Source organism: Mercurialis annua, linkage group LG2 (genome assembly GCF_937616625.2).
Source record: "Mercurialis annua linkage group LG2, ddMerAnnu1.2, whole genome shotgun sequence".
Taxonomy (NCBI): Eukaryota; Viridiplantae; Streptophyta; class Magnoliopsida; order Malpighiales; family Euphorbiaceae; genus Mercurialis; species Mercurialis annua.
The window spans coordinates 39,928,348-39,943,615 of NC_065571.1; the positions used below are offsets into that span (position 1 = coordinate 39,928,348).

The following is a 15,268-nucleotide window of genomic DNA, read 5'->3' on the forward strand; positions in this document are numbered from 1 at the left end:
TAAAGTTAGCCATCTGATGCTGGTGACAGCTCCAGACTGATATAAGAAAGGTCTTCCCAAAGGCATTATATGCTAACGGGAATTCTACAACATTTAAAACAGCTGTCATAGTTTTCAGCTGTCCTTCTTCTGCTTCTCCCAAGATAACCTCCAATTCCACCTTTCCCTCTGGTTTACTAGGTTTTCCTCCTAAACCCACCAGTGGTACAGACACTTATCTGAGGTCTGTCACAGATCCCCTCGTCCCTTTAAAGACTTATAAGGTGAGGAGGTTAACCGCGCTCCCTTCATCGATCAGGATCCTCATTACCCTAAAATTGTAAATCAACGCCTTGATCACCAACGCGTCGTTATGTGGCTCTTGCACGTGCTTTCCGTCTTCTAGCCCGAAAATGACTGCTGGTGGTCCTTCTTTTGGTTCCTTTGTGCTTATCGAGAATACACCTTTACATATTTTCTTCTTCTGCGACCTTGAATAAGGCTCTCCTCCTTCGATTATGTTTATCACTCCCATGGGTTCCTTGAACCTCTTGTTTGCTTCCTCTTTCTCTGTGTGTTCTGATTTCCTTTTCTCCGCGCTTCCTTCTGTATGAACGAACTTCTTCAATACTCCTGATTGGATCAGTTGTTCTATTTCTCTCTTCAAATCCCAGCACCTGTCCATGTCATGACCGTATCCTTCATGGAATCTACAATATTTTATTTTGTCTCTCTCTTTTTCCGGATGTAACTTCCCAGGTGTCGTGTACATAACTCTGTTCTTCTTCATCCAACTGAAAATTTCCACCGGAGCTCTGTTCGGAGGTGTAAAATCAAATGGTTTCTTCCCTCTTCCATATCTCTGCGTTCTGTTATCTCCTCCTCTATTCTGATATTTTTCAGGCTTCTCCTCTTCGTACTGCCTTGTTAGCATTCTTCTTGCCTCATCGAGCTCCACATACTTGTGTGTTATTGTCATCAACTCTTGAAAAGTTGGTGGTTTCTTCATCAAGATTTTATCTCTCAATCGTTTGAACCTTGTTCCAATCTTCATGGATTCTATGGCTGTGTCATGATTCAGATGTTCTATCTGAACAACTTCTTTGTTGAACCTTTCCACAAAGTTCTTCAACGTCTCATTTTTGCCTTGTCTACATTTCCGCAGATCACTTGAGTTCTTCTACAAAGGGATGTTTGTGCGGAAATGCCCTTTGAATGCTGTTGCTAACTTTGCAAATGTTCCAATGGTAGTTGACTTCAGCCTCAAATACCATTTATGCGCTGACCCCTTGAACGTGGCTGAGAATACTCTGCACAGCATTGGATCAGATACATCCTTAAGCATCATTATCTTTTTAAAATTTGAAATGTGACTCTTTGGATCACCCATTCCATCAAAGGACTCAAAGGTCGGTATCTTGAACCAGGAGGAGAATTTTACGTCTAATACTTCTCTTTTCAGAGGTGAAAATCATCTCCTCCTTCTTCGTCGTCATAGTTTTCCTTCTAGTATCTCTTTACCGCGTCTTTGATTTTCTCGTCAAAGGTTGTTTTTCTCTCTTTCTTCCTTTCTTCTATTCGAGGAATGGCTCTCTCCTTCTCGCTCCTTTCTTCTGCTTCTACTCTCTTCCTTCTCTAGGTCTACGTACTGCCCAGGCTTCTTTGCAACTTCTCCCTCCTTTTCTCTTCCAGCCAATTGTATGGTTTGATCTCCTTTTTCCTTTCCGAAATCCCCAGGAAGTGGAGTTGTGAGAACACGTCTGGGGGCTATTTCTTTTGCCTTTTGTGTATCCTTGTCTCTGTTGGCTTCCCCCATTTTTTTTCCTTGCAATTACCAATAACTTATCTTGAAAATCGTTAACATTCTTCATTGACGCCTCATGGTAGAGGGGTGGGACTTGGACTCCTGGTGGCACATACGGCGGAATATATCCTGCAGTTGTGGAGGTGACGGTTCCTTTTGCGTCCAAGGAAGGGAAAGGAATTGGTCATGTGGGCCTTTGATAACCCTGGTAATACTGATTCCCCGCGGGCTATAAGCCTGAGGCCATCTCGTTGCATTTTGCTGATACATGGGAGAAGTATAATACATGTGTTGTGGTGTATAATAATTCCGCGGAGGAAATACCTGATTAGCTCCTGGTGGTTGTGCTCCCATGCTAATCAATCCTGCTACTAATCCGGGTATGGAAACCGCTGATGTAATGCCCGCACTCGTGGTTCCTGCTCCAACCGGGTTTCCAGAACTTGTCATCAACCGATTGACCATTCCTTCAGACCTCGCCGGAGGAGGATGAAGGGTAAATACCATCCCATCTGTTCTTGCTACCAGAGTAGGGTTACTTCCGCCAGCCGCCACTTTATTCCTTGCTTCAACTCCAAGTGGTGGTGGTTCATCATGGTTGTCCATGAATCTTTCTCGACTCGTAGAACCAAATTTTTGATTTTATTAGGAAAGAACAATCGTTTCCCTCAGACGGCGCCAAATGATGGTTCTCCGAATGGTAAGATCTTCTCTTGTTGATCTGAGATCACGAACGCTGGTCAGAATGAGTCGGATGTGTTTTGTCCGACCACACTCCGATGTCTAAGTTAGATACCTCTAAAGGTTGAAGATAAATGACGTAGTTTTAAAAGAATGAATTAGAGTTTTACCTTTTGCCTTCAACCTTTATATATAAAACTCTATTGAAGTTATTGACCTATGGTCATCTTCCTGTGGTTGTATTCGATTTGAACTATGCTGAAAGATAGAGATTAGATCAATCTTTATATTTCCGGAGTCTGGGGATCATGTCAGTTATGAGCTTTATCCTAAGGTCTGCATCTACTGACTGGTCTCTACTGTCGGGCGTATATGCTTTGTCATTCTGTTTCTTCAGTGCAGTTGACTGTTTGTGATAAGGTCAAATGTGTATCCATCATACATAATAAAATTCTCGGTTCAAATCCGAGACTCCAACATCATGTCAATAATATAAATATTTCAGAATCCAAAGTATAAATGCCAGTGTAAAACAATTACAATAACAATGCCACTAGAATTACTGCGGTCTAAGAGTTTAAATAAAGTCCGACTCTTTTATTCAAATAAAAATAAACCTCCGAGAATCAAGTAAAAGGAGGTACACAACTCGGAAAAAACTGTAAATCTGAAAATTGGATAAACAACGGGAGTCAGTTTCCTGAGATGAGTTCATACTTTTACATTTATTAAGTGACAAACCTTTAAACAAATCATTCTTTATATATATATATATATATATATATATATATATATATATATATATATATATATATATATATATATATATATATATATATATATATATATATATATATATATATATATATATATATATATATATATATATATATAAAATATTCATTATGGGATAAGTATTGAATCAATAATAAATAGACGGGAATACATCCTCGTCGAAACCAAAGTAGGCCAGAGATATAACTCCGCCGATAGCCAAAGTAGGCCAGATAATAATCCGCCAATTATATATTACTGGTGCACACAGTCTCGATGATTCCCATCGAGTAGCTCATTCCAATCCAGATCCACAATGAGTTAAAAACTCTTTTAAAACTGCATTTACGATATACAAAATAATATACTTTACTTAATAAAGCGGTAAACGATAATATAAACTCACTGCTTGCTAAACCACGCGAACTCCTTGCAAGAACCTTACCCTGATTTGACTCGAAAGCACGAGCAGTTGACGAGTCTAAGAAAAATATAAATTTAGAGTTAAAAATCAATCCTAACTCTAAGAAGTACTAGACACCACATAAGACTAGCACAGACATATATTAAAATCAAGGTACAGTCAAACACAGTAAAGAACAAAATTTAAATAATTATAAAGTCAACCACAAGTCAAGCCTATCGAATTCTCGCTTTAAAATATAATCCGGCAGGGTAAACCTAAATAAAAATATCATATCCAATTTAATAATTCCAACGTAGTGAGTCAACTGAGTCATTACGTCGTTCAGTTTCTTCTCACATGTCGGGCGACCAATGTCTAACCTAGTCCAACCATTTCATCAAAAATATAAACCACATAATGTAATTCTCAAAATATTAATTTTGATAAAATAGCAACCACGGCCAATATTTACAAATAATTACTTAACTAAAATAAGTTAAGAAAACGTTTTAAAACTTAAAACATAAATTTAAGAGCTAATACATAATTTAGTCAAATTGGCACTCAAAGCCAATAATTAAATTAAATTTTAATTGATCAAGTAATTATCCGATTAAAAGATTATAATATAAATATTATTTTCAAAATACAATAGTAAAAAACAATTTAAATTATAATTGATACTATATAATTTTCATATTTAAAATAATTAGTGACTTAACGACTAAATCGATATTCGAAGGCCCAAAATCAAAGTCGGTATAAACCAAACCAAAAATCTCAATTAGAATTAAATCATGGACAAAAATGAGTAGAAGCCCAACAATTTACAAAATCTCACTTCATCATTTAGAAAAGAAACCCGTAAAAATGAATTTGTATAGTTTTTTCTGTAGTGGTTAGTCAACAATATATATAGCCATCTCCTCCCCTAAGATTACAAAATCATCACCTGATATAAAGTGAAGTCTAGAAGCCCAAAATGATAACCATTTACCCAACAAAGCCACATCAGGGCCATGCACATAATTTCAGCAAAACAACAGACTTATTTATTATGTATTATATAGACGATGTTGCTTCAGGCTATATCCGAGTAATTCTAATAAGAAAATTCAAGCATGCATACCTCAAATTCATGGGACAAAATCCATTAAAGACCAATCACTCTTGAGTATAATTAAGAATTCTTAAAACAAAAACTTTAGCACTCATAATGGTTTATACGAAAAAACCAAACCCAACGACTTGGACAAAATAGAAATAATCTCAACATTTATGTTAATTCAATTAACAACAACCTCACATGATGATTAAAACCTTAGGAAATCATATAACCATATCAGTAATCAAGAACAGGTTCGGCAAATAATGACAGGAACAATGCAAATTGGAAACAGTTCACGATCATACAAACACGGTGAAACGATCACGCACGGGTAGATTAACGTACTGAATTATGATTTCCAAGCGTAGGATCGTAGATGACTGAGTTAGATACGGCATAAAACAAATGGAACTCGATTCGGTGCTAAAACGAATGAAAACAGATCAAAATACGGAACGTCGCGCGGTAGAACTAAAACAGAAAATAGCCGAACTAACTTACCGATTTCAGAACTCAAAGGGAGAACGATGGCATGAGATTTTCAGAGCAATAAGAAGGTATTTGTGACGGCTAGGTTTTGTTGTAAAAGGTTAGAAAATATTAGGGTAAAAGAACGTTTTAATAGAAGGAAATAAGAGGAAAATTACAGCAGAATAAACTACTGCTTATGCATGGAGAATAACATAATTATGGGCTTGAATTTGGCCATTAATAATGAATGGGCCAACTTGACGTGAAGAGAAAAGTAAATAAATTTCGTGATTTGCATTCATGGGCTTAACATGCTTAATTATTTTTTTATTTATAAAAATCATTATGCATAGGCCAAAAGTTAATAATACAAACCGAATACAAATCGAACCACGACCGTATCAATGAACAACTCAAATAAAATTAAATAAAAATATATAATAATGATGATAATAATAAATTACCCAACCTTGACGGAATGCAAAAAATTAAAATAAAAATTTAAAAATAATAAAAAGAAAAATACGGGATATTACATTCTCCCCAACTTGTTGAAAATTTGTCTTCGAATTTAATATGATAGCACAGATAGCCCAAGTAAACAAATAACACACATATGAATCATAAAAATCACATAAGACAATCTATCGTACCTTCAGGAAAAAGAAAAGGATAGTGATTTCTCATATCACACTCGGTCTCCCAAGTGCACTCCTCAACAGAATGGTTCCGCCAAAGGACTTTGAACATTGGAATCTCCTTGTTCCGCAACTTACGCGCCAGCGTGTCAACTATCTCGACAGGCTGCTCCTCTTAAGACAACTCATGGTCAATCTCGACACTCTGCGGTACAATCACGTGAGAAGGATTGAAAAATACTTTCGCAACATGGAAATGTGAAACACTGGGTGAACCAACGACAAATCTGGTGGCAAAGCCGACTTATACGTCACCGCTCCAATACGCTCGATAATCTCATACGGACCCACATATCTCGGTGCTAACATTCTCTTAACACCAAAACAAATCACACCTTTCATAGGCGCAACTCGAAGGAACACAAAATCGCAAACCTGAAACTCAATGTCCTTACGCTTAGGATCAACGTAACTCTTATGCCGACTAAAAGAAGTCTCCAACCTCAGTTTGATCAACGGTACCTTCTCCGAGGTAATCTAAATAATCTCAGCACCACACAACTTACGCTCACCGACCTCTTCCCAACAGATCGAGGATCGACACTTGCAACCACACAAAGCCTCGTAAGGTGCCATCTCAATACTCGCATGGTAACTATTATTATACGAAAACTCAATCAACAGCAAATGAGAATCGCAACTACCCTGAAAGTCTAGAACATATATCCTGAGCATATCCTCCAACGTCTGAAAAGTCCTCTCAGACTGACCGTCAGTCCGAGGATGAAAAGCAGTGCTCAAATCCAACCGAGACCCCAAAGATTCCTGCAACACCTTTCAAAACTGAGAAGTGAAAACTGAACCTCTGTCCGAAACAATCAAAACTGGTACACCATGCAAACTGACTATGATGTCGATGTACAACAGAGCCAATCTCGAAGCAGGACACGAAAAACTTAATCGGAAGGAAATGAACTGACTTAGTCATACGGTCAACTATCACCCAAATGGAATCATATCAGTGAAATAACCAAACGGTCTCTGGTGTTCCAACTTTACCTGCTGGCAAGTCAAACACTTGGAAACATACTCCGCAACGTCTTTCTTCATTACACTCCACCAATAAGTACCCTTGAGATCATGGTACATCTTAGTAAAACCCGGATGAACACTATAAGCAGACTTGTGCGCTTCCTCTAGAATCTGGAACACACAATCTCGAACCATGCCTCAGAACTCCATCCACAATCACAAACTCAGAATTACCATCTTATGAAACCTCGTCCATAATCCGTTTCAACTGTGGATCCTCAGCTTGTAAAGCATTAATCCGATCAATCAAAACAGGTTGCACTTGCAACAGTGCCAACAAACTACCACCCTCAGAAACCTGAAACAGTAACCTAAAGCTATCAATCTGTGCCACTCTCTAACCATGGGTCTACGCCCAACCTCAGAAATATGGGGCAAACTGCGTGAGGACTTACGACTTAACGCATCGGCTACCATATTAGCCTTACCCGGATGGTATTGAATGGTACAGTCATAGTCCTTCAGTAGCTCTAACCACCTCCTCTATCTCAGATTCATCTCTCGCTGATCAAATATATACTTCAGACTCTTCATCAGTGGAAATCTCACAAGTTGCCCCATACAAGTAGTGCCTCCATATCTTTAGAGCAAAAACTACAGCTGCCAACTACAAATTTGAGCTTAAGAAAGCTCGCCTCACACTTGTCTGTTCACTCAAACCTAACACCTTTTCGTGTCAACTTCGTCAACGGTGCAGATATTCGAGAAAAATCCTGCATGAAACAACGGTAGTAGCCAGCAAAACTGAGAAAACTCCTGATCTCAGTAACTGACTTTGGCCTCTACCAATCCATAACTACATCAATCTTTTTCGGATCAACCTTGATCCCATCCTTCGACACCACGCGCCCTAACAAGGTAACATGATCCAACCAGAACTCGCACTTTGAGAACTTAGCATACAACTGATGCTCACGCAAAGTCTCTTGTATAGTTCTTAAGTGAAAAACATGCTCCTCCTCATTCCGAGAATAAATCAAGATGTCATCAATGAAGACGATAAATAACTGATCTAAATACGACTTGAAAACCCGGTTCATCATATCCATAAATGCTACTGGTGCGTTTGTCAACCCGAAGGACATAACTATAAACTCAAAGTGCCCATAACGCATACGAAAAGCAGTCTTAGGCACTCGGCATCCCGGATCCAAATCTGATGATACCCGGACCTCAAATCGATCTTAGAGAAACACTTCGCACCTTGCAACTGATCAAACAAGTCATCAATACGAGGAAGAGGATATTTGTTCTTGACAATAATCTTGTTCAACTACATGTAGTCAATACACAGTCGAAAAAAACCATCCTTCTTCTTAACAAACAGCATAAGAGCACCCCACAGAAAAGTACTCGGTCTGATAAAATCACTATCCATCAATTCTTGTAACTGGTCTTTCAACTCTTTAAGCTCTGCAGAAGTCATCTGATATGGAGGTATCGAAATAGGAGTTGTACCAGAAACAACATCGATACAGAACTCAATATCACGATCAGGTGGTAATCCAGGTAACTCCTCTTGAAAAACATTAGTGAACTCATTCACTATCAAAACACTATGCACATCACCACTGACCGCCTCAACATCACGAACCACAGATAAGAAACCTTGGCAACTGTTGCCTAACATATTCTTTGCCTTAATGGAGGAAATCAGATTCTTAGACGCCTTTGCCTTCTCCCCTTGAAAAAAAAAGGTAAGTCACCTGGAATCCGAAACAAAACTGACTTCTCTCGACAGTCGATCAAAGCATAATGGCGTGAAAGCCAGTCCATCCCCAAGATGACATCAAAAGAAAGCACATCAAGTAAAATCAAATCACCAGACAACTCTCTACCATGGATAACCATAGAACACGATGGATACACTACATCCACCACTACACCATCAGACATAGGTGTAGACACAGATAACGATTCAAGCAAACAAGAAGGTGTAATACCCAACTTCTCAGCAAAATAAGCAGACACAAAAGAATGGGTTGCACCTGCATCAAATAGCACTAAAACATCAGCAAACGATATCGGAATAATACCTTGCACCATGGCGTTGGATGCACGGGCATCTTGAGGAGTCAAATCAAAAACTCTGGCTTGACCCTGCTGTGAAGTCTGACCAGTACCATAATTGTTAGCACCTCTACCACAGTTACCACAGCCATCAAAACCTTGACCTCCTGAACCACGGCCCCGCTGGCCACCAAACGAAGCGGCGGGTTGAGAATACCCCACCGAGGAAGTAGTCGTAGGCCTCTGCTGCTCGTGAAACAGCTGCGCATCACTACCCGTAGACATCTAATGTCCCAACATCGAACATTACCTGGAAAAGTGAACATGCTGGCCACAAGAGAAGCAACTACCTAGAGTAAACTACCACTGCCCGAAGTGCCTACGCTTGCAGTTCTGACAAACTGGAACACTAGAACCACCACTGTTGCCTCGCCCAAACCACGACTGTTACCACTGCTACCAAATTTATATGAAAACGGCTGCTACCCTTTTTATGTCATTACTCTTCTTACTTTTAAACTGGAAGCTCTCGACTGATAGCTGCTGCTACCACCTTGCTGTCCACCACTCGGAACAACACTAGTACTCTTCTTTCCCTGAGAAGAATTAGAAAGAACACCAAACTGATGCAAAGGACTTTCGCTATCCACCACGCTAGTAAAATCCTAACGAGTCTCAATCAGCAAACTCACAAACTGAGGACCTAATCCCTTCACATACCTGTCGTTCATCCTCATTTGATCTGCTTGCAAGTCAGGGGCAAAACGACTCAGATGTACATACTCTGTCGTGTACTCCTGTACCAACATGTCGCCTCTGGCAAGAGTAAGTAACCTATCCTTGTGACCCTCTGTCATTGAAAACAGCAAGTAAAACTCTCTGAATCGTGCCACAAAATTTGCCCATGTAGCTGTAGCCATCTCAGGACGAATGACCCTGCGAAACCAGTCCTGGGCAGGACCCTTTAGAGACATCTCAACTAGCACAATTGACTGACGGTCTGAAGCTTGTAAACGTCGAGCATTCTGCTCAACCTCCTCCAGAAAATCCAAAGCATCCCCCGTTCCATCTAACTTAGTTGGATTTAGCCTCATATATGCTAAAACCAGATCCTTGTCAGTGGATCTCACACCACCAACTGCAATACCACCAGCCTCTGGTATCTGCTGCTGAACCAACTGACCAAGCATCGCATACATATTATGCATGACGACCTGACTAGCCTGCAGTTGCACCTGATTATTTGTCGAAAGCATCTAACGGCAGTTGTGGTACGACTGGTGCCTGAACACTTGCACCACGACCTCGGCCTCTGCCGGCCTGCCCTCTGCCAGCCTGAACCTCAGGTTCATTCTGGTCCACCTCCATAGATATAGCATCATCAGTATCAGCATTCGGTTGAGCTGCAGCACGGGTATTCATTCCTAAGAATGAAACGAAAGAACTCAAAACGAGGAAATTAAAAATTCAATAATATAATTAAGTCATAACCATGGAAACCAATAAACACCTTAGCGAAAAAAATCAAAGTCGCATAGAGTCACATAAAATCATAGAACAACATTATAAAGACCGACTCACATCTTGGAGGTGAAGGTGAAAAATTATAAAACGAAAAGATGACGTTCAAAAGACAAGACACGAATCCTGATTTTGCAGTAGTTCCTAAGACACAACATCAACTTATCATGCCCCAAAAATTAAATACATAACATGCTAAAAGGCCTTAGTTTGAAACCAAACTCTAATACCAACTTTGTCACGACCCAATTTCAGAGATCGTGACCGGTGCTAGGGTGTGGGTATGGTCATACCAAAACCTGTAGCTAGCCTCGCGGAACATCAAACATCACAATCAAACCTGCATAGAACTTGCTTAGGGGCAACCGAGACTCCAACCTAAATATAACAGATTATCTAAACGACATATATATAATCAAATGCTCGGTTCAAACCCGAGACTCCAACAGCATGTCAAATATTCCAGAATACAATGTATACCATGCCAATGTAAAATAATAGGAAGCCGGACCAACTGGTGAAACAATAGAGTAAAACAATAACAATGCCACTAGTACTATTGCGGTCTAAAAGTTTAAATAAAGTTTGACTCTTTTATTCAAATAAAAATAAACCTCCGAGAATCAAGCAAAAGGAGGTCCACAACTCGCTAAAAACTGTAAACCTGAAAAATTGTTAAACAATAGGGGTCAGTTTCCTGAAATAAATTCATACTGTTTACATTAATTCATTACGAGATAAGTATTGAATCAATAATAAATAGACGGTAATACATCCTCGTCGAAATCAAAGTAGGCCAGAGATATAACTCCGCCGATAACCAAAGTAGGCCAGATAATAATCCGCCAAATATATATTACCGGTGCACACAGTCTCGATGATGCGCATTAAATAGCTCGTTCCAATCCAGAACCATAATGAGTTAAAAAAACTCTTTTAAAGATGCATTTACGATATACAAAATAATATATTTTACTTAATAAAGCGGTAAATGATTGTCACGACCCGATTCTCGGATCGAGACCGGCGCTAGGGAATGGGAGTGATTGCTCTGAAACCCGTAGCAAGCCTTAAAATAAAATCAATTTTTCTCATTTAAAAATAATTGAACTTTTCTTATAAAAGTTTTCTCACTTTAAATTATCTCAAAATTCACTATAAATTTTTTTCGCGGAGTAAAAACCATTCCTGATCAATTCCATATCATTTCCATTCGGTCAATCATTTCATGAGACCGTCATTTCATTTTCACAACATGTCAATTATCACAACCCTTTTCCGATACATATTAGGGTAAGACATGCAATTCACATTTAAGCCACGTCGGGCCCACATAGACTTTTCGTCTCGATGCCCACAGTTTCATTACTGTTTTCCACATTTATCTCGGTATCTCAAATACCCGAGAGGCATCGCAAAATAACATCAACAAACATGCATTTCAAATACATAATAATAAAGCGATGATAATTAAACAGAGTTATAATGTGGCAATTCATCGCAAAATAAAAGCATGCTAAAAGTTCTGTCTAACTAGACAATTCTACTGCAGCGCTATGATAGGAAATATTCACAATACCACTACACCAAAATAGATACTTCACGGATCAAGAAAATGAAGTCTCGCCAAAAAGACAGCCTACGTACCTGAAAAAAATGGTACAACAACGAGGTCAGTTTAACTGGTGAGTTTACAGCTTACAAACACACATTAAATAATTTAACACGTTGCAAAATAGACATATTTAAATATTTACTACAGATTCATTCACAGAAACGTAATGCTTTAAATGAAATGCCATTTCTAATCTATTTTCCTCTAAGTCTCCTTTAAGACTTAGGTTAATAAACTAGTCGGCTGAACCCGTACATTCGCTCGACTCTAGTTTATTTTTCCACAATCCTTTACAGCTCTAAACCACATTTTAGGCTGTTTTCCAACTTATCTCATAGACTCAACGACTGATAACATTTCATGTTCCATGACGCCGTTAGTCCTTAAATCAATCGGCCGAACTCTATTGTTCCATCGCCGTTAACTTGTTCGGGGTTCTAGACCGTCGTCTTAGAAACTCTCCCGCTATGTCTGGACTGTCGTCTCAGACTTCCAGAGCATCGCCCGGATTCACACAGCCATTCCACTTTACTCATAAAAATAAATATGCATGATTTAACTAGTGATCACATAGTCCTATTATAGCCCAAATAGGATGGCACGTTTCGTAGACTCATTCCATAATAATTTTATTTACTCAAAGTAAATATACGATATATTTAAAATGCTTTATGATATTAATTTTCACATTAAAGTAATAATAATAATTTTATTACTTTAATGTATGCATGTGATAATGCAAACTCACAGACTGTCGTTCCACAAATTATTTTACGTCACGCTAATCCACTTTTAGCTCCTCGGCGTTTATTCACTCAACGCCCTGTGGATGCATCCCATCCAAGATTGACATTTCGTCACATCTTTTAACGTTCGATAATCTCAACGTTTCTCACTAATTCTCACGATAATCATCGTGGCCCGTATATACACTACGTATCGGGTTCAATCTTAGGAATTCAATTAAATTCAAAGTTTGGTCCATTCTATACCCTTAGGTAATTTTACCATTTTACCCTTTCGGAAAAATATCAATAATTAAAAATATATTTGGACCTTTCAATTTCCATATCAGAAAATACCATTATTTTCAAATCCCTCTTTTATAAAAATAATATATATATATATATATATATATCCTTTAATTAAAATTTTCCAATTTTAATTAAATAAACCATTAATTAGTTTATGTCCAACTAATTAATATCAATCCATTTTAAAATATAAATCTTTTGGGTCCATGCCTAAATTAAAAGTTTAAAAACTTAAACATTTTTAATTAAAATAAACCAAGGCCCCACATGCCTTTCAAGTTCACCAAAATTCCATTTTAATCATATTAGTCCTTAAAATTTAAATCTTCATATTTAGTCCTTTTAACCAATTTTTAATTTATTAACTTACCTTTTAAATTTAACTTTGGGTCCAAACTTATTTAGTTCAAGTCTAAATAAAAGTCCAAAGTTCTAAAGTCCGGAATCTATTTTACGGTTTTGACCCCACTTAGCCCCGGTTCTTATCGGTTTGGTTTTAACCCAACCGAGTCTCGGTTCGGTAAAACAGATCCACCGTACTCCGTTTACCGGCCGGTAGTGGTTCGCCGACCACTACCCCACTCTCTACCACCTATACCAAAAGTATAGTCAATTAATTTCAAACACAATGAAATTAACACCACTTAAAATATTTAATCCCACACTTGATTAAGTATCACAACACCAAATTCACATTTTCAACTATTTTAAACAATCATGCATATACCAAATAATTTTCACTAAAATTATCAAAACTAATTTTAGTCTATTCGGCCAACACATAAAATTGCCACTTAATCAATTTTTCAACAAACAAACATCACCATAGCATGTTTATAATAATTGAATCACACTAATTCCAATTTCATGCTTATTAATTCAACATTAAGCCAAAAAATTTAAAAGTACATCTTTTTCTTTAAATCATTAACTAATTCGGCTTATAGTTCAAATTTAATATTTCAAACACTAAATCCATACAACATATAACCATGATCTCAATTAACATTTAATCACCAAATAAATCGTGCCAATTACACAAAATTTATCTACTTTTATTTCTTACTTATTCGGCCAACAAAATTCAACATCTAAACAAATTTTCAAATATTTATTTCATAAGCATACATCTACACCATTTCATGCAATTCACTAACAACCTTATTTAGCTTCAATTAAAACCTCATTTAGCTTACATAGTTCATACCGCAAAATTTCAAGTTCAAACATGGGAATCACAACACATAATTTCACCAATTATCCACTAATTAATTTTTCACAAATTTATACATACAACATTAAAAATGTATTCAGCCAAAATAAAAAAATAAAAGTCTTTATTTTCTCCACCCCTTAACAATTATTTTCTTGGATTTACTAACCCAAAACTCAATCTTTTTCATAATAAAAATTACTCAAATTGTTTCAAACAATATTCGGTTTTTAAAAACCCATTTAATCCACCATTAATCATTAAAATTTACCCTTATATTTTATACTCACAATAGCACAAGATTTTAACTCAAAATTTGAATATTTTGGTTTTTAAACAATTCGGCCAAAATCCAACTAATAGAATTAAATGTAAATTTTTCTCAAGAAACTCAAGATTTCCAAGTTCATAACTTTTAAAATTTAAACATAAGATTTAAGAGCTAACTCATAAAAATTAATCTTTGAAATATTCGGTTATTACTTAAGAAAATTTTAACCCTTTAATAAACCTTTTTCAAACAACGATCAAGCTTTAAATTCTCCACATTACACCTAAAACTTTCTCATTTTCGGATTCAACAAAATTTAAAATACCCAGGTTATAAAAACCATAACTTTAGGAGAAGTTTCAAAATTTCCGAAAATATTAACTACCCATTATTTATTTTAGCTTCTTTTATAGTAAAACCCTTTTGCATGTAAATTTTAAACTTTAAAAATTATGATCTTAGTTAAAGAAGCAAAATTTCTTACAACTAAACCATACGCATAACTTTGATCATCTTAAAGTACATTTCTTTGTAAAAAAAATCAAGCTTTAAAGTATGTAAAGTATGATCCCACAAATACCCAAAACAAGAAATGCACACAACTACAACTACCAAAATAAATCTAATATTTACCTTAAAGAGTTGTGAAAA

General features: G+C 37.1%; 2 protein-coding genes across 2 annotated transcripts; both read right to left on the reverse strand.

The window, feature by feature from the left end:
• Positions 1 to 256: 256 nt before the first annotated feature.
• On the reverse strand, positions 257 to 1,369 carry LOC126668492 (uncharacterized). Its single transcript, XM_050361683.1, has 2 exons — positions 1,209 to 1,369; positions 257 to 1,130 (listed from the first exon to the last, which is right to left on the reverse strand). Exons 1-2 carry the CDS (start codon positions 1,367 to 1,369, stop codon positions 257 to 259), a joined length of 1,035 nt encoding a protein of 344 aa, XP_050217640.1.
• A 1,372-nt stretch (positions 1,370 to 2,741) lies between these two features.
• Positions 2,742 to 7,010, reverse strand: LOC126668493 (uncharacterized). The gene is made up of 7 exons (XM_050361684.1): positions 6,921 to 7,010; positions 6,438 to 6,608; positions 6,138 to 6,383; positions 5,877 to 6,033; positions 3,645 to 3,719; positions 3,109 to 3,131; positions 2,742 to 2,870 (listed from the first exon to the last, which is right to left on the reverse strand). The coding sequence occupies exons 1-7, from the start codon at positions 7,008 to 7,010 to the stop codon at positions 2,742 to 2,744; spliced, it is 891 nt and encodes a 296-aa protein (XP_050217641.1).
• Between the last annotated feature and the right edge of the window lie 8,258 nt (positions 7,011 to 15,268).